Genomic DNA, 19,151 nt, shown 5'->3' with positions numbered 1-19,151 from the left:
TGTGGGAGACACAAGCCAGTAACTTAGCAACAAAACCTCCTCCAGCCCCACCAGCTTCACTCACTCAGGCACCCCAGGGAAGCACATCACCTGCTCTGACACAGTCCACGGAATCAGATCCCCCGAAGCCTTCTTGCCTCGAGACAGGCTGTTCAAGATGGACTGGCGAGAAATCTCTCCCTCAAGGCACACCTGTGGGGGTGGCAGGACAATGCTGACAGGAGGGCCGGCTCCAGGGACAGAGCCTGCGCTCAGAACACCAGCAGCGTTCTGCTGTTCCTCTGACAAGGCCTGCTGTTTCCATTCCAGGTCAGCCTCAGCCCTGTGACTGACCAGCCATTTCCAGTGGAGGTTTCACTACGATGCCCCAAGAGCATCCCGACCCTGTCACTAACAAGGCAGAATACTGACATCCTCCTGGCCCAAAGCACATTAGAAGGGGGTCTCCATGCGTGGAGTGCGTGCACTTATGTCAGGTAAGACACGGGATGCTCACGCAGCTCTGCAGAGAACCATGCAAATTTACAATGACTCATGTGTCTATCTAATAAGAGAACGGTTAAAAACAGTGTGATACATGCATGTAATGAAGTACAACGCAGCCTTTAAAAATTATGCAGATTATGAACATGTGACACTCTGCAAAAAAAGGATTACCAAACACTATGACCCCACTTTTATGATAGGAAAAATGACAGAGAAATGCATAAATACAAGCCAGATGTTAAAACATTATTTTTTCCAATCTGTGTCTTCTAATTTTATAAGTACCACGTATTGCTTTTGTAATCAAGGAGGAAAACAAACAAACAAGTTCTATTTTAGGAGGAGCTGTAAGCCAAAACACCAGCGGCCAGTTCTGACTTCCACTTGCCCACCAACAGTGGGGCTTTGGGTTTGTGCCGGGGGTGTTCCTTCGATGCACCCTAATCCCCAGCCTCGACACACCCAGCCACGGGGCTCCAGACCAGGAATCCACAGCCTCCCCTCCCACATGCCGTTACTGAGGCATTAACCCTTGATGCCCAGGCGGCTCCCCAAGTCAGTGCCACAAGGATGCCTCTGCTTCTGTACCTGGATGACAGCAAGCACTTCAGGAAGGACATTCTGGGTAGGGGGCACGGGAGGCAGAAGGCAGAAGAGGTGGTGAGCGGGTGCATCAGAGAGCATCTGGAGGTCATTGGGAGAGTTCTGTGGGGAAAAAACAGGGCTTGTGAACACCACTCCTGTCCTTCGTGCAAGAGGCGACCCTGCCGTCATCAACGACTGGAGGGCCGCCTTCCCCAAAGCTAAGTGAGGGGCTGGAACCCAGTAAGGCGCCCTCCTAGTACCTTGGCCGGCCTGAGGCTCTTCATAAGGGCTTACATGAGACTTAGCCTCAACCATTTGCTGTCACCTCACTGAGTGTGGGGTCAGAGAACCGCTTGGTTAGCACCATGGATTTCACCCCTGGGAAGTGAACTTTTTCCTGATAAGAGGGTGAGGTTTCAAGAAAACCTGTCACCACCTCTAACACCAACTCTTCAGCCTTCCATTAAAGGGTGTTATCAGAAATGCTATCTAGACACTCAAAAAGTGTCCTTTCCATCATGCCATTTACTTTTTAAGACTTTGAAATATTCTAAACCCTCACTCGCTGCTCCTTAAAAATAGCCCAGGGGCTGGCCCGGTGGTGTAGCAGGGGTTCACACGCTCCACTTTGGCGGCCCGGGGTTCACCAATTCAGATCCCGGGCATGGACCTAGCACCACCCATCAAGCCACAATGCGGCAGGCGTCTCACATATAAAGTGGAGTAAGATGGGCACTGATGTCAGCTGAGGGCCAATCTTCCTCAGCAAAAAGAGGAGAATTGGTGGCGGATGTTAGCTCAGGGCTAATCTTCCTCAAAAAAAAGAGAAAAAGCCCAGAGGCACCAGGCTGGTCTCAAACAGCACCACTCAGTTACAACTACTACGTCATCTCAGCCTATCAGCAGACAAGCAAGAAACAGAAGTACCCTTTTCAACTGTGCAAAGCTCTCCACCCTCGAGACCATGCATGGAGAGCTAGAAGCCCGAGATGAGCCTGAGCAACAATGAGAATGCAACTCGTCCAGCAGGACCACTCACCCTGCCAGCCTCAAGACATTTAACTCCCAGGGCACAGTCACCTGAGCCACTGGTTAACAAGAGATGTGAAAAGCCAAGTCAAGGGGACTGCCATGTGCTGTGGCTCACTGCTGAAGTCCACCCACAGGCTAGCTGCAGTTACCTTGTAGTGAGAAGCCACGTAGAGGGCCATGAGCCTTTGAAGGAAAACTTCAGAGGCCTTGTGGTAGCAAAAGAGAGTGTCTCTATTCACGTAGTAGCTGGGTCTGGAGTTAAGCAACCAAAACACACCCAAGAGAGCCTCAAACAGGATATCCTGCCTCCCAGGGTCACCGGCTAGGTGGGTTTCCCACAGCTCGGGAAGAGGGGCCATGCCCTGAGCAGAAACACACAAGGGCAGGAAGAGAAAGGGGCCTGAGGCTGTCTGACCCACCCTCTCCCTGGAGCAGAGCCTGTGAAACCAAGGGCCACATCCTCGTGTGTGATTCCTTCATCGCCCCTCCCTTCCACAGGGGCACCACACCAGCGGATACAGCTCACAGGTGTCAGGCAACGGGCAGCCCGAGATGATCCGAGGGATGCTGAGGCAGTCGAGGCACAGCAAGTCATTCAGCCACTGCTCCACCGCGTCGCCAGGGGCATAGCGGATAGACTCCTGCAGGGAGACCTCGTGCAGCGTTCGCGCTGCCCCAACACACAGACACAATGAGAAACGACAATTACACACGTTTTGTCTGAAAGAGTGAGGCAAACGTTCTACTCTATCTTTGCCACACGGTGCCCCCAGGAACACAGCTCGAGACTTTAAACTGAGTGGTTTTAAATTGTTCTGGTGGATGTCCAACTCGCCATGACAGCAATCCCAAGGGGTCTCACTACATCAGTGCAACCATAGCTGCAGACAGTCACAAACAAGGGCCTAGCCCCAAAGGCCCGAGCCGGGCTCCCAGCTGGTCACTGGCTCGCTGTTTCTCAGAGAAAAGCAACTCCACCTCTTGGGGACTCAGCCTGTCTGCCTGCCAGCAGGGAGGTATGCTACCACCCGTGGTGTCACGAGGGGAAAGGGCCAGCAAGAGTGAGACCAGCCGTGCACTGCAGGCCCGGATCGGAGCTCAGGGTACCTGAGGCCAGTCTGGCTGTCGTTGTGGTCTTGTTCTCAGCCGTGGTGCTGACCTGGCTCTGGGCGCTCTGCTGACGGAGCTGCTGAATGAGCTTGAGGGACAGGGAGCGGCCAGTGCCCTCGTAGCTAGGAGCAAACGCAAAGGCAGTCGGGCAAAGGGAGAGAGGTACTTCCTCACCTGACGAGATGCCCCACTCCTGCTCCCCAGGATGTGGCCAAACCTGCAATCTCTCTAAGATATGCTCTATTTCAAAATTGTAAAAAACCCCTTGAGCCATTATAAGCCTACTTTCTTATGATAATTATACAGTTACTTATAATACTGTATGTTCACACAATTCTCAGATGTCAAACGTGAGTATTGCCATCCATGTACTCTCTAAAACCTGGTCCGGCCTACAGACAGGAGGAGACAGACATCACCGGGGTATCAAATTCTTCAGTCTTGTGCTACCCACCTAATGTCAGACCAGAGGTGAGCCCCAGGGGAGACTGAAGCAGCCCCAAAGACTCCAACTCTGGGAATCAGACCTACCTGCCCAGGCCCAGGCCACAGTCGTTACGTGCCACCTAATGAGCAAGAAGCTACAGTGGGACGATGACTGCCCCAGGTGCCTTACCCGTTGATGGTGGACGCCATGAAAACAAGGTAGGGGCCCAAGAGGCTCTTCACCAGGGGCAGAGGGATGGCAGCCGCTTCATCAATCACGACAAGTTCGGCCTGGCCCAGTTTCACGGCATCCGCAGGATGTATATACTGCAGGAAGGAAAGCCCTCTCATTAGCTTCATCAGTATTAACGCCGCAACTGTGATCACTGCCCGGCGCCGTCAAGGCCGCTCGTTCCCCTCTCTCCCCTTCCCATTTCTTCTTTCTCTCCTTCCTCCTTTCCACTTTTCCTTGGCAGGACAAAAACAGAATGGGCGTGGCATCAGAAACCTGGTTCAAAGAGTCCAACCACCAACTGTGTGACCCTGTCCAGGTCACTTATCTCACAGAGCCTCAAATTCCTCTTCTGGAAAACGGAGGAAATGCCTATGAGACAGCTGTTAGAGCAAAGAATCAGGTAAATGTGTAAGAAGGCCTTGCCTGGCCCCTGGCCCGGTGCTGACAGGTGGCGCCGGCCTCTCTGCTCTCTCCTGTCTTTCCATGCTTCGCCGAGCCTCCGTCTGGCCAGCGAGCCAGGGGCAAGCTCGGCCCAGCAGTGGCTAATGGGAGGATGTCAGTATCTGAAGCACCTCCCACACTGCAGACTGTGCACCCCGCCTTGATACCGTCACTCTAAAGGCAAGGCTCACTGCACTGGTGGGGGCCTTCTAAGACTTACTCCCTTCTTAATACACACACACTCGAACATCCTTATGTACATTATTAGCTTGGCCACCTAATGCCACAAACTTGCCACAAGCTCGGCATCCTTACGCGTATAAACAACTCCTTCAGCTTCTTCAGGGCTTCCTGCTATTTTTCAAGTTTGCAAAAGGCCACAAACAGGCATTTTACAGGAGAGGAACCCTGAATAGCCAGTTAGCATGACCAGGATACCCAACCTCACCAGTAACCAGTGCAGTGCTAAAGACGACAAGGAGACCTCATTCACACGCAGACAGGCAAAAAGTCAAGGAGCTGTGAAACAGCCGGTGCTGGTGAGGACTCCGGGAAACCTGGAAAGGTGCTGGTGGGAAGGTAAATCTGTACAAACACTGTAAGGGAGAATTTGGCAAAATCCAAGAAAGCTGGAAATCTACACACACCCTACAACCCAACATCTTCACTTCTAGAAACATAAAGAAACTGTGGTATACTCATATGGGGCTCAAACATGAATCAACCAGATCTACAGGCTTCACTCGGGACAAGTCTTGAAAACAAATGTTGAGTAAACAAAGCAAGCTGAAAAAGCACAAGTACCATCTGCTGCCATTTATGGACACACAAACACACCGACTGAAAGTGGAGTTACCCACGGGGGCGACGGGAATGGACGGGAGGGTACAAGAGGGACTTCAACTGGGTCTGAGATGTTTTAGATCTTTAAAACAAAACTATACACGACTTTTAAAACACAGAACAAACAAAGCAAACGGCAAGCAGTCCACATTCCATAAGCCTGAGTGCTGGTCCCGAGTGTCACGCTGGTCTCTGCACTTTCCTGGGTGTCCGAAGCATCTCATTACAAAGATTTTCTAACTGCGCTGCTGCGAGCTGCAGGCTCAGGGAGGCAGCGACCCTCATTTCCAAAGGCAAGACACACATGCTCGTAGGCCCCTTTCTTGGTTTCTTAAGGGGAAAAAACGAAGAAGTGCCTCTAAAAAGAGCAGAAAGCAGCCTCTGGAGAGGTGCGGCAGACTCTAATGTAATCTTCTTCCTCACTTTCCAGCAAGGAGGAAGAGGCCTCAAAGGGACGCCAGTGCAGCCTCAGAAAGCCAGGTCCCCTCTTCTGTGCTTTCACAGAACTGCAGGCAAAGGACTCTGGTGACACAAGAGGTCTCTGATTACAAATCCAAGCGGCAGCAAGTGCTGAGCAGGCGTCTCAGGGAAAGGATTTCCTTCTTTGGTTTGTGTGTTTCTCTCGAGTTTTAACAGGTCTCTGTGTTCTGATTGCCTTCAGCCTGCCCCCTGCCCCAGTCCACCCCAACACTAGTCTTTCCTCCTAAGAATGAAAGAAGGGAAGAAATGTACAAAACGAAGAGATTCTGGCAAGAGACCCAGTAAGAAGAAAGTTAAGATCCTTCGGTAAAGGCATAAATGCTGGCCATCATGGGTAACGTGACCTTTGGTGCAAACTATCCCATCCTGACAGGCACAAAGGTCAACGGCACGATCTGCCCGTACCTGGCCCACTTCTGCCTCTAACCCAAGGCCACAAGTAATCGATGAGTCTCCTGCACTAGCAGCCCGGGGTCTCCACCCCCCTGCAAGCCCGTCACACTGATGCTTCCCTACGACTTCACACAGTTACAGCCTGGGGGCAAGTGCAGACCGTGCAGGCTTACAGAGCACTGGAGATTAGAGAGCTTTCAGGGCAGCACTGTTTAAAAAGGAAAAAAAAAACAGGACACTAGCTAAACCACAAAGATTCAGAGTACATTTTGCCAAGTGCTTTTTCCTTTTAAATGGTAACGTTATTGGATGAGTAACAGATGCACCATTTCAAAACCTGCTGTAACCAAGCAAAATTACCAGTGATGTCAGAACAACAACGGTATTTCTTTTAGCTGATTAGCATACTCACAAACCCACTTACTCAATTTTCGAGGGACAAAACTATAATTTTCCAATCTGGTATATACATTTGATAGTTTACTTGAGTGTTTTTCTTTAGAAGAGGCTGAAAATCTGGAACAGGTTTATCATAAACCAGCAGCAATGTCTAAACAACATGCAATTCCACAGGACAAGAAGACCACCTCTCCAAGCCCCAGGCACAGTCGGGACCCTGGCCCCGGGGTTCAGGCCGACCCTCACCTGGATGGTCTGCCGGTGCTCTCGGAAGACGTGCACTCTGATCACTGCTCTGTGAAATTCAGGATTTAGAGACTGAACGATCTCATAGTCCAGGTGCTCCTGATAGAGAGAGAGTCAAAGCAACAACACAGCTCAGAAGCAAGTGTCAGAAATAAATCCTAAGAAAGTACGCCTGCGTTCTGAAGACTGCGCCTGGATTTAACCCAGCACTGAGTCAAAATAAACTCTTATCCTAATTTCTTACCTGATACTGCAGAGCATCAAATCCTTTAAATACAAATTCAAACAGAGTGTGGAGGTTATCAGGGCTTGGGGAGGTCACAAAGATATTGGAGTACCTATTGAACAAAAGAGGATTTTTTTAAGTAATTACGATATCTCAGGAAGGTTTATAGAACTTAAGGAAACATTTTGTCTGCCCATCACACAGGTGACCACCAGAGATGACAGGAGGAAAAAGTCACGACACACTTTGGGAAGAAAAGAAAAGCAACTCCAGACCTGAGGATATTTTTCCTCCCAAACTAACAGAAACACGATACCAACTGGAAAGCAGCAGGTCCTGGCAATGAGGACCAACGTGGGGAAGGCACGTCACCAAGGCGCTGTGGGGACAGCTCCCTCAGTGTGCAGAACCAGCAAGCTGCTCCGGCCCCGCGCCAGGGACAAGGGGGACGGCTTCACACCCATCACCAGCTGCGCCGAGAGGGTTTCAAAGTGTGAAGCCAGGCAGCTCAACCAGAGGCCAGGCCAAGCCACGGGAACCCCCTAGGGATCCGTGCTGAGTGCAAGGGACGCTAACGGCTCAGGGGCCGAGTGCTACCATGGTGTGCTGGAGCACAAGAACAAAGGACAGGGAGTCAGGAGCTGAGCTCACCCCAGCGCTACCGGCCCTAACTTGCTGCGGGATCTTGGGTGAGTCACTGAAGCTCCCTGAGCCGAGGTTCACCCACCTATAACCTGCTCACGGAGCCGCCAGGAGCACCAACGGACATGATGCACACAGTGGAACATGGTAAATTCTGGGCCTGTTGTTTACGTCTGTGAAGTAGGAAGCACACGCTCTCCTGGCAGCTGCATAAATCTTCCGCCCAGAGCAGAAGAACAGAAAGCAGCACCACCCAAAGGCAGCTCCTCAGAAGCAAACGCACTTCCATCAACCACAATCACTCAAAGGTCAGACTGGCACTTGTCCGAGTCTGCAAAGCTGGGCACATGCATTCTCATTCCTGAGAGGTTGAAAGTGCCCTCCTCCCATTTCGCAGCTTTTGTGCATTTGCTCAACTTCACTGCTCACAAGGGCCCTGGTGTGTGTCCGTATGCACCGCTGTGAACAATGTTGCTGTATCCAGATAGGAACCCAAGACCTAGAAAAGTCACACAGGAGCAGCTCATACCCAGGAAGACTGTCCCGGTCCCCTGACCCCTAATCTTGCACACTGCTCCTCAGAGCCCAGAGCTCCTGAAGGTGGGGAACCAGACGCCCTTACCCAAAAGCCACCGCCCCAGCAATGGCCAACCCCAGGGCTGCAGATTTTCCCCTTCCTCGGGCGGCTGTGAGCGCAACAGTACTCCTCAGGGTCTTTTCAGAGGTCCCCTCGATGAATTTCAGGACAGCCTTGGCCTGTGGGAAGAGAAACGCGAGGCGAGCTCTGGGAAAGGCCAGCTATCAGCCATCTGCCGCCCGCCACACAGGAGGTCAGCCTGAAGCCAAGGCTGCACAAAAGGGGCAGTTCTGAGAGGAGAAAGCAAGGCTCAGCACTTGGACTTCCACTCCCTGGTCATCTCCTTAGTCTCAAGGTTGAAATACCAACTAGATGCTGACAACCCCCAACTTCACGTCTCTAGTCCAGACGTCTTCCCCACACACCACTACAGACATGCAACCGCCCCCGCACACCTCCACCTGCACCTCTGACACCTCAAACTCAAAACAGAGTGCCTCACGGCGCCCTCAAACCTCCTCCACCTACGATCTTCCCCATCTCAGTTAGCCGTCCAACTGTTTAGGCCAAAAGCCGCCTCCATTTTTCCCCCATTTCCGACTTATCGCCAAATCCCGTCAGCGCTGCCTTTGAAACATACGGAAGTCCTGCCATTCCTCACCACGATGCTCCTCTACCGCGCGGTGGCAGCCGTCCCCCTGCCCCGCCCCCATTACTGCGGCCTCCTGACTAGTCTTCCAGCGCCCACCCTCCTCCCCGGCAGTCCAGACCCAACGCAGCAGCCAGAGGGACGCTTCTAAACTGCGCCCGAGGACCGCTCTGCAGCTGCGCAAGAGCCCGAAGCGCAGGACTCCCGGCCGACGCTCAGAAGTGCCGTCCTCCCAGCGGCCGTGCGGCTCAACTGCAGCCACTTCCTCCTGCTCTCGTCCTCTCGCTCTGCGGCAGCCCGTCAGCCTCCGCCAAGTCGACTCCTACCTCAAGCCCACGTGCCTGTGAACCCTCTGCCAGAAGCACTCTCCCCTAAGACAGCCACGGGGCTCATCTCAACTCCTTCTCGTCTCTGTTCAGATACACCTTCTGAATGAGGCCTTCCCTGACCGCTCCATGGGGAGCCGCACCCTCCTCCTGGCACTCCCTACGCCTCTTTGCTGCTGCTCATTTTCCTCCATCACACACAGCACCTTCCAGGACACTACATGATTTGCTTCTTTCCCAGATTCGCTGCCTGTCTCATCCCACCAGAACATAAGCTCCATGAAGCAGGTGTCCCTCTTGCTCACCGGTGAGCCCAGGGCGTAGAGGAGTGCCTAGCCCCTCAAAGGGAAAGCAGGACGCTGTGGCGCTGTGCGGGAGGAGGAACCACACCACCACTCAGGGGCCAGCCTCTGCTCCCCGACTGGGATCTGCCATGACTGGGAAGAGAGCCAGATGACCTGGCCTGGCCTGTCCAGTCCTGAAGAAGTTGCCTTACGTGCCTGGGCCGAGACACTGAGAAGACACTGACGGGACGCAGGCCCAGGCGGACGGGAGGGGAGGGGTTTCGGGAAGCCAGAGCCCTCCAGATGGTGATGCTCAGAGGGGGTCCAGGTCCTGCTCATCCTAACCTGGCCTTTGGGGGACACTGCAGTTTACCCTTCTGTTGTTTCCTTTAGAGTGGGGAAGTTATGAACTCTGATGAAACATAACTGGAAAAATCCACCGACATGAAAGAAGGGTACGAAATCTGGACTAAAAATGCATTCTAAAATGAAAAACCAATACAAAAAAAGCAGACTGGTTTACAAAAACAAACAAAAAAACAGATGACCAGTATTACCTGAAAAAGGTGCCTGCTTCTCTCATAATTAAAGCAACACAAATGACAATGATCCTCTGTCACCGTATCAGATTGGTAACGACTTATAAGTTTAATAGTACCCAGTGCGGGCAAGGCTGCAGAGAAAAAGGCGTTTTCCTATACTGCTTGGTGGTTCCATAAACTGGGACAACACCTGTTTTAACAGCCACACACTCTAACCCAGCAATTCCCCTCCTAGAAACTCATCTTAGAGATGGTGCTGACAGACGTAGCTGTAGGAATGTCCTAACAGCATTGTTAATAAAGCAAAAAGGCCGGAAGCAACCCAAATGTCTAACAGGGGACCACTTATACTCTGTACTCTGTGACCCCTTTGCATATTTAATACACACCCATTTATTTGTATAGAAGATCCATAAAAATACATAATAAACTGTTAATAGTAGTTGTCTCTGCAGATTGAGGCTACCAAGTAGAAACACCACTTTCTATTTTTAATGTACATTCTTTTGTACTTACTGACTTTTTTTGCCATGGGCCATTTATTTTCTTGTAACACTACTACTGGTACTGTAGCTTCTCTCTCTTCTGCCCTTTCCCCATCCTCTCTCTCACTCCCTCTCTCTGGTGATACAGAGGGTACCAGGAAGTGGTTCGAAGCAGCCTAGAGCCTGCAGCCTAGAGAGCATAGAGAGCTATGTCGCTGCTGACTCTATTTCTAGAATGAAAAGGGACACCAGCCTGTTGGGACTCAGCCTGAGTGGGCGGTGTCACTGCAGCTGTTTTCCATCCTGAAGGTAGAGCTTATGCCAAGAGGCCTGTGCTGCTCGTCTGGCTCAGGCTGGACCGGAACCCTGCACACACTGAAGAGCCTTAAGGCCTCTGGCCTGTGTCCACTTAGCTCCCATCACAGCCCAGGAACCATCGAAGAAGCTGAGTTTACCAGTCCTGGGCACCTCAGTGAGCACAGAAACACCTCCTGGCAGCTCCCGCCAGCCTGCTGTCTGTGCCTGAAGATCAGGCACACACCACCGCAGGGGGCCGCCCTCAGGCCTGACACGGAACCGGGCACGGAACCGGGCAAGTATAGAGGCCTCAGGCTCTCCTCTCACTTCTGCACAAGGCAGAGGCAAAACCCTTAGGCCATCAAAACTCGACTAACTGAAAGAACACAGACATATCACCCTCTCGTGGGAAAAGCGCTGAGAGGGGTCCTCTTTAAGTTTAATCCATCTCCCCTGGGCCCCAGGCCCCTGACCCGCTGAGGGGGGTGGAGAGGGAGGTGATCACTGGACTTACGCTCTGAACCCAGACAACACAGAACGGCCCTGAGGTTGCAGCGTGCAGGAGTTCGAGCAAGAGGCAAGGCCCCTGCCCCAGGGACGGCCGGCGGCTCAACTTGTCCTCCCCTAGCTGCTCTTGCTTTCAGCACGCTACCTCTGTGCTGTCCGTACGGGCAGGGTGGCTCTGAAGGCCCCACTCACCTGGTCTAGGGTCTTGCAGCAGTCCACCAACACACCCACAGGCTGGGTGTCCTGCAAGCTCTCCTTCAACTCCTTCAGCTCCAGGTCAGAAGCACCAAGACCCTCATCCTACCACAAAGGAGGGGAGGAGGAGGTTTGCCACCACCACGGGAGGGCCAACACAGAAAATGTGGCCTCCCCCAGGTTCCTGGGGCCCTGGCAGACTCACCGGGGTCTGGGGAGGTAGGGCCTCAATGCCGGCAGCATGGGAGGAGATGGGCAGGATGTTGAGCTGGTCGTCGATGACAAGACACTTCTTACAAGAGGCCAGAGAGAGAATAAATCTGAGGAACAAAACTGCAGTCACGAGCCGTTGGGGAAAGGGGGCCGATGTCTACACAACAAAGGCCTTAATGCAGGAAAATCACTGGCCCCACACGTCTCTGAGAAAGCGAAAACCCAGTCGGAGAGCAGTGTGAGGCGATCCGAGGTCCTCCACAAGGCATCTGGACACGGTTTACACAGCACGTGAGAAAACCAAGACCCCTAGAGATGGATCACAAGCACTCCTACTGAGCACAACACCACTGTTCCCCGAGGCCCCTGGCCCTTCCCACACCCTCCTAGGCTCACTCTTTAGCACTGTGGTGTCTCACACCTTTCTTAAATGGGGGAACTCCAAACCCACCCCACATACAATCACCAGCCACACAGGGAAACCAACACACACATGATGGATTTACCTTCTGTCAAAAAGGAAGAAAAAGGAGGAGAGGAGACAAAAGCTCCCTTAAGAAATATAACACAAACATTCCTGTGTGTAGAAAAGCACGTGTCTGGCTATAAAATCCAGACTTCTCCCACTACTCCAAGAGCACAGCACTGTGCGCCACTTCCAGGGCTTCTGTTCTACCTGGTGGCGCATGGCCACCTCTTGGCCTCCTCCTTCTACAGAGTTAAAGCATCAGAGACAGTTAAAATCAGAAAGGCCCACGGTTTAGAGAGGCCACGATTTCTAAGCCTCAGCACAACTGACATTTTTGACCAGATAATCCTTTATTGTGGGGCTGCCCTGTGCATTTCAGGCTGTTTAGCAGCATCTCTGGCCTCCACCCACTATACACCAGTAGCGCCACCACGTAAGTCATGACAACCAAAATGTCTCCAGACCTTGCCAAGTGTGCCCAGGGGCAAAACTGCTCCAGGCAAGAACCACCGATTTAGGCCACAGCCGCTTCAGGTGTTTCGCAGGTTGCTAACTTATGGTCCCTAAAAAAGGGCTCTGGGGTCAAATAAACTTGGGAAACAATCAGTTAAGCAGGTCCCTGCTGCTGCAACACTTTTCACAGGCAACAATGGGCTAACGTGAATCATCATGAAGGAAAAACCAGGTCAGTGTTTCCCGGACAAATTTGGCCAGAAAGCCCTTTTGTCATGAGGCCCCTCTTAAAATACAGTGTTCTACGAAACACATTTTGGGAAACGGTGACCAAAACAAATCAGCCCTGTAACAAACGAGGAAGCTGAGACGCAGAGAGGGAGAGGGTCTTGCTTCAGGCCGGAAGGCAGGCAGAGTCCAGGCCTCCTGGCCCCGCCCTCCACTCTCTCACTGCTTCCAGGCCACGTCACGGCCACCGCTGCTGTTAGGAATCGCACCATTTTGGACTTCTGCTCCACTTTCCCTCAGACGAAAGCACAGCTTTCCATCGGGTCCAAGACAAAAATATTCCTCCCACTGTGGCTCCCCACAATTAAGGAACAAGAAACATCTACAGACCTACCTCTCATTAAATCTTCCCACCACATCCTGATGGGCCTCAGTCCTGTATCTTGAATGCACGTCCTAAAAAGACAACACCTGTGAACAAAGGCGTCCACATGCTGCTGGGGCTCGGGGTCCAAACATGAAGAAGCTCCATCAAGTGACCCTGGGATGACAGGGGCACCAGCGATGCCGCTGGGAAGAATCCACTCCCATATAACCTGCTGTGTTCAACTGGCCACATGCTACTTGCCTGAACTGGGATCAGACACTAAATGCAATGTTTGCTCTTACAGCAAACTTCCCCTCACCTCAGTTTTGGCTTTTCCACGTTTTATCCAGCATTATAAAACGTATCCATTCATTCACTAAAACGTACATGCCATCTGTGTGCCAGACATGCTGGGTATGTGCTGGTGTGTAATGAAGCACAACCTCTGTTCGCAGGGAGCTCAGGGTCCAACGGCCAGAGGGAAAGAAATGAGTAGAAAAATACAAATTTTGACAAATGCTACAAATGAAAAACAGGTGCAGTTACAGCAAAGGCGGGGAGGGAGGCCCTTTGAGGTGGTAAGCAGGCAGCATGGGGAGCGGGGTAGAGAATGATGTGGGCACACAGAAACTCGATCCTTCACAAACACTGAGTGAGTGCTGACTACTGGCGGCAGGCACCCAGCATGGGGGCCCAGGGAGGACATGCCCTGCTCTCATCTAGTCCAGAGACCAGGGTCCCAGGGAGGACACGCCCTGCTCTCATCTAGTCCAGAGACCGGGGGCTCCAGGGAGTGACATGCCCTGCTCTTGTCTAGTCCAGAGACCAGGGGCCCAGGGAGGACATGCCCTGCTCTCATCTAGTCCAGAGACCAGGGGCCCAGGGAGGGATATGCCCTGCTCTTGTCTAGTCTAGAGACCAGGGGCCCAGGGAGGGATATGCCCTGCTCTTGTCGAGTCAAGAGACCGGGGGCTCCAGGGAGGGACACGCCCAGCTCTCGTCCAGTCCAGAGACTGTCACAGGAAGACAGACAATGAACAAACACACACATAACTTCAGGCAGTGGTCAAATGCCTCAACGAAAAATAAAGCAGGTTAAGGAGTGACACGTGGAGTGATGTCTCCCACATCGGGTGTGAGGAAAGACCACACTGAGTAGGTGCTACTGAGCAGGGATGAGAACACCATGAGGAAGCGAGCCATGCAGACAGCCCAGCGGGGACAGCAAGTGCAAACACCCTGAGGGGAGCGTGTGCTGGGTGTGTCTGAGGATTCTCAAGGAAGCCTGAGGAGCTGTAGTGGCAATGACAGGAGGAGTGGTAGTGACAGGACGCAGCTCCTAAGATTTGAGAGGAGTCCATTTCATCACATAAATGCAGTTCATGAAACCCTGAGGCCAATTCTAACACGATCCCCAGCAGCTGGGTCACGGGCATGACTCATCACACCCACGTGGCAATACTGATGGAGACAGCTCCGCATCCATTGAGACACAGCCCCACTCACTCCTTAGCCACGTCCTCAGCTTGGGGAGAAAACCACCCCTCCCAGAATCAAAGTTCCTGCCAAACTGGGAGTGGAACTGGCAAACGCTCCTTCACTACCCATCAGGATGAGGGCCAGTGGGGAAGTCTGTCCACAGTCCTTTTTTGCAGTTCAGGCAGCGGCAGGCTCTCTGCAGAATACCATTCCAGAAACCTAGCTACGTGACAGCTGCATCCCATGTGAATCTCCCTCGCGTAGAATCTGCAAACGCCTGAGAGCAAATGGGAAATTCAGCAACTCCCGGGCACGCTCAGGGCCACTGGGACGCTCTGCAGAGACTTCTTCCTTAGTTGCAAAGAGCTCCCAGCCCAAAGAATGTGCGGACCAGGCACTGGAGCTGCTCAACAGGCATTCTTAAAAGAAAGTGATGGGGCCGGCCCAGTGGCACAGCAGTTAAGTGCGCACATTCCGCTTTGGCCGCCTGGGGTTCGCCAGTTCGGATCCTGGGTGCGGACATGGCATCGCTTGGCAAGCCATGCTGTGGTAGGTATCCCACATATAAAGTAGAGGAAGATGGGCACGGATGTTAGCTCAGGGCCAGTCTTCCTCAGCAAAAAGAGGACTGGCAGCAGATGTTAGCTCAGGGCTAATCTTCCTCAAAATAAAAAAAAAAGGAAAGAAAGTGGCCTACGGCCGGCCCCGTGGCTGAGTGGTTACGTTTGTGTGCTCTGCTTCAGCGGCCCAGGGTTTCACCGGTTTGGATCCTGGGCACGGACATGGCACCGCTCATCAGGCCATGCTGAGGCGGCGTCCCACATGCCACAACTAGAAGACCCACAACTAAAATATACAACTACGTACTGGGGTGATTTGGGGGGAAAAAAGCAGGAAAAAAAAGATTGGTAACAGTTGTTAGCTCAGGTGCCAATCTCTGGGGGAAAAAAAGAAAGCAGCAAAAACAGGTTAATTTGAACCCCCACAATTAAGTTAAAAAACAGACTCTTACCATAGTCATCGTGTACAGCTGCTTGAGTGAGTTCATGGTCCGCAGGAGGATGACCACCAGCCCACCGCCTTCCACCGTCTCTACAGTCCTGGCCAGCAAGTTTGGAGTTAAGGCTTCAAAATCCTGGAAGAAGGACACTGGTCATGCAAAGGGCACCCCCAGGGAAGCTTAACCAGGGGCCAGGTGAGAAGGGACGAGGACTTCAGAGCACAAACCAGGACTACCCCCACCCGACTCACCAGGACACGCTCGGAGCCCTCACGGAGGGGCACTCAGAAGACAGCCCAGCCCTGGAGACCAAGGGCGCCTGGTTCCATATGTCAAATGTGTGTAATAATCTCAGATAAAATCCTACTGGAAGGAAGCCCCCCCGTCTTCCCTGATTCCCATTTGAATTTCAGAAACACCTCACACTCCTCTTCTGCTGTTTATAGACTGAAACGGTTTGACAGGCTCGGCTGCAGCGCGTGGGAGCCACTGCGTCAGGAGCACCGCCACGGCACCTGCGACCTGGGAAGCAGGCGGCGAGCCCAGCAGTGCTCGGGAAAACACGGCAGCTCTTCCCTGAGGCTCTTTTCTGGCCTCCGAGCTGGGATGCAGGCCAGCAGTGTAGGGTACGACCCAGTGGCATGCAGAAAGAAAAATGAGAACTTCCATTCATGACTTTCCTCCTCGTTTCTTACATTTTGTAAGGTATGTTTTATATGTAATCATGGCAGTACATGTGTATAATAAATACACACCAAAACATGGAGATTAGTGCTTAAATTTGTCTTTGTTTTGGAGGATGGGGTTCACAGGTGTCAAAAAATCAAAGAAACAAAACAAAGACCAGCCGAGCTCAAAACAGAAAACTGCAAACCTTAGTCTAACTCGCCTGCCAAGAGAACGCACGCGAGTGAAGAAATTCACCAGGTGGCCCTCTGAGGGGAAACAGGGGGACTCTAAGGACTGGAGGGCGGGGGGTGCTGCAGGGGCTATGCCCCTCAGGCTCTCTGGATGGACAGATGGGTGCAGTGGTCTGTGCCCAGTCCCAGTGCTCCCGGGTCACCAGTCTTCAGTCAGTTCCAAGAAGGATCTGGGGGCCTAGGGTCACTGGAAGTTCACAGTGCGTTCCCTATCAGCTTTAGCTGTCAAAACCAGTTGTGATGAAGCGTCACAGCTGGTTTTGGTATCTCTAGATAAGGGCTGCCTTAAGTAGAAAATTTTCTTTTATTTTTTTTGCTGAGGAAGATTGTCCCTGAACTAACATCCATGCCAATCTTCCTCTACTTTATACATAGGATGCCACCACACCATGGCTTGATAAGTGTGACAAGCAGTGCGTAGGTCTGTGCCTGGGATCTGAACCTGCAAACACCAGGCCACCAAAGCAGAGCATGTGAACTCAACCACTGCACTGCCGGGCCAGCCCCCCAAATTTTCTTTTTATATGGGGTGAGTTATCAAGTTTTCTTTGGAAAGTGGCTGAGTCTCCCACTGACAGTACTTGGTGGGGGGAGTACAAGCGAATCTTCCCTCCTTACTGTACACCTGTTCTCATGGGGACCAGGCAGCCCGAGCACCCCTCAGTGTCTGAGCCCAGGCCGGCTGGAGGAAGTCACCCACCTGGAGAACACACATGCCGAAGGTATTGCCCAGGATCTTGTGCGTCTCGTTGTAGTAGCAGTAGCGAATGTTTGTGGCTGCTACGAAGAGCTCAAAGGGGTCATCCTGCTTTAAGTTCAGCGTCCCATTCTTTATTTTTTTCTGCAGCTGCCGCATTCTCTTCTTCCGGTGACTGCAATCACCCCAGCCCATGAGAGCCAGTTAGCCAGCAAGACGAAAGAGCTGGGGTCAGGGGACAGGCTCAACAATCCCCACTTAGACCTTCAGAGCTAGAAGGGAACCTGGACACTGCAGAGCCAACCCCCTCACTTTAACGGTGAGGCAAATGGAGAGGCACCAGCGCAGAGCAGGTAAAAAGCGGCCTTCGGAGGGAACAGCAGTCGGTCTGCGTGTGAACCCTGCTACTCTGCTCTGCCACCTTTAGCAGACACTTCACTTCAAAAGAAGGGTAATAAGGGTACCCAATCCTCACATCTGGCCAGAGCTCAAAACTGAACCTGGGTGGCTCGTCACCTTAGTCTCAAGCCAATGTTTCAACTACACGGTGCCTGGGGACCTGGGAAAGGCATGGTGGCAGTGGGGGACAGTATTCATTTTTCCTAAATGAAGTCACTCACTTCCTTCCCAGGCTGTGGGCTCAGGTCCTCCAGGGCCCTCTAATCTAAGACAATACTGATAGAGGGTATACGGGTTGGAAAGGAATTTGGACATCTCTCAGAAATCCCTGAACTTTTCTTTTGTCTTAAAAACCTTGACTATCCAATTGTCGTTTAGCTCTTTTACAGAAACGAGAAAGAAAGCTCAAGCACTGAGGATTGCCGCGGATCAAACTTCTGCCAGTTCCCTAAGTGAACAGCTAGAGCCAAGGCCCCCCCCGGGCCTCCAGGCCCTCATCTGTGAAGCGAGGCAGGTGGGCAAAGGGATTTCCACTGTCCCTCTGGCTTGTGCCCTAACCCGTGACCCAAAGAGAGCATCAGCTTTAACCTGATGCTCCGCCACGTCAGGACGAGGGTGGGAGAGCTACAGAGCCACAGAAGAGATTTTTAAAAGTGAAATCGTGTGGGTTAACTTCAAGAGGCAAATTTGCCCAGAATGCTGTAAACTTCCTAATTCTACACCCTCTGACATTTACTGAACAGCAGTGAGAGTCACAAGCCCCAGAAACCGCAGCTTTGCTGACAGGCAACAGGCTTCATTCTCAGTCTGTATTAAAAATGCTTACCTGCCCAATTACGAAAGAATATATAAAACAAAATGCCAATACATACAAGTAACATACAGCTAAGTGCTAACAAAACCTAGGTGTTGAGATTACAGGTGCTTGTTATTTTCACCTTTGTGACTTTTATGTATTCTTCACATTTTTTACAATAAAGCTTTTAGAATTTCTTTTAAAAAAGCCAAAACTATTTACTCAAAATCTAGTTTCTTTTAGGCAGAATCAAGTCTCCTTAAGACCAAAGAATAGGAACTAATCAAATTTAGCCTTTCGTACTAAGTAAAATTAAAATAATTTTAGAGCCTGTTAACAATATATTCAATTTGACAAAACGTAATTGAGCACCCGATCATCTGAAAGCAGGAAAACACACAGGGAAGCAGGCGAGGCCTCCTACCATGACCTGACCACCCAGAAGCAGAAAGACCAGAGTGCAAGCCATGGCACCTGAAGGGAGGGCGCCGGGAGAGCCACGCGCTGAAGAGGCAGAGGGGCCATGGGGCGTGGCTGGCGGCAAGGGAAAAGCCTCCGGAAGGAGGCAGGCCGTGGGAAGTGGGGCCCTGCAGAGTGATGACGGGGGAGAGCTCTGGGCAGAGGAGGCGGAGGGAGAGGCAGGGAGTCTCGCCACACCCTAGAGCAGTCAGCGATGGAGACACGATTTCAGAGTCAACACCAGCAACACACACAGCTGCAAACA

At 52.1% G+C, this 19,151-nt stretch overlaps 1 protein-coding gene across 19 annotated transcripts in view; it reads right to left on the bottom strand.

The window, feature by feature from the left end:
• Positions 1–19,151, bottom strand: part of NAT10 (N-acetyltransferase 10) — a 45,297-nt gene that overhangs the window by 21,723 nt on the left and 4,423 nt on the right. For all 19 annotated transcript variants that reach the window (XM_023653851.2, XM_070229216.1, XM_023653850.2 and 16 more), the window contains exons 4-17: positions 17,236–17,407; positions 15,628–15,750; positions 13,164–13,225; positions 11,612–11,726; positions 11,404–11,511; positions 8,167–8,300; positions 6,921–7,014; positions 6,677–6,775; positions 3,830–3,966; positions 3,211–3,335; positions 2,623–2,773; positions 2,253–2,349; positions 1,075–1,191; positions 91–192 (exon numbers count right to left, since the gene is read on the bottom strand). In XM_023653851.2, coding sequence (XP_023509619.2) covers positions 91–192; positions 1,075–1,191; positions 2,253–2,349; positions 2,623–2,773; positions 3,211–3,335; positions 3,830–3,966; positions 6,677–6,775; positions 6,921–7,014; positions 8,167–8,300; positions 11,404–11,511; positions 11,612–11,726; positions 13,164–13,225; positions 15,628–15,750; positions 17,236–17,407 — 1,636 coding nt within the window. The remainder of the gene's footprint in view (positions 1–90; positions 193–1,074; positions 1,192–2,252; positions 2,350–2,622; positions 2,774–3,210; positions 3,336–3,829; positions 3,967–6,676; positions 6,776–6,920; positions 7,015–8,166; positions 8,301–11,403; positions 11,512–11,611; positions 11,727–13,163; positions 13,226–15,627; positions 15,751–17,235; positions 17,408–19,151) is intronic.

Source organism: Equus caballus, chromosome 12, assembly GCF_041296265.1.
Source record: "Equus caballus isolate H_3958 breed thoroughbred chromosome 12, TB-T2T, whole genome shotgun sequence".
Taxonomy (NCBI): domain Eukaryota; kingdom Metazoa; phylum Chordata; class Mammalia; order Perissodactyla; family Equidae; genus Equus; species Equus caballus.
The sequence above is the reverse complement of the archived record's forward strand: the minus strand, read 5'-3'. Positions and strand labels throughout refer to the sequence as shown.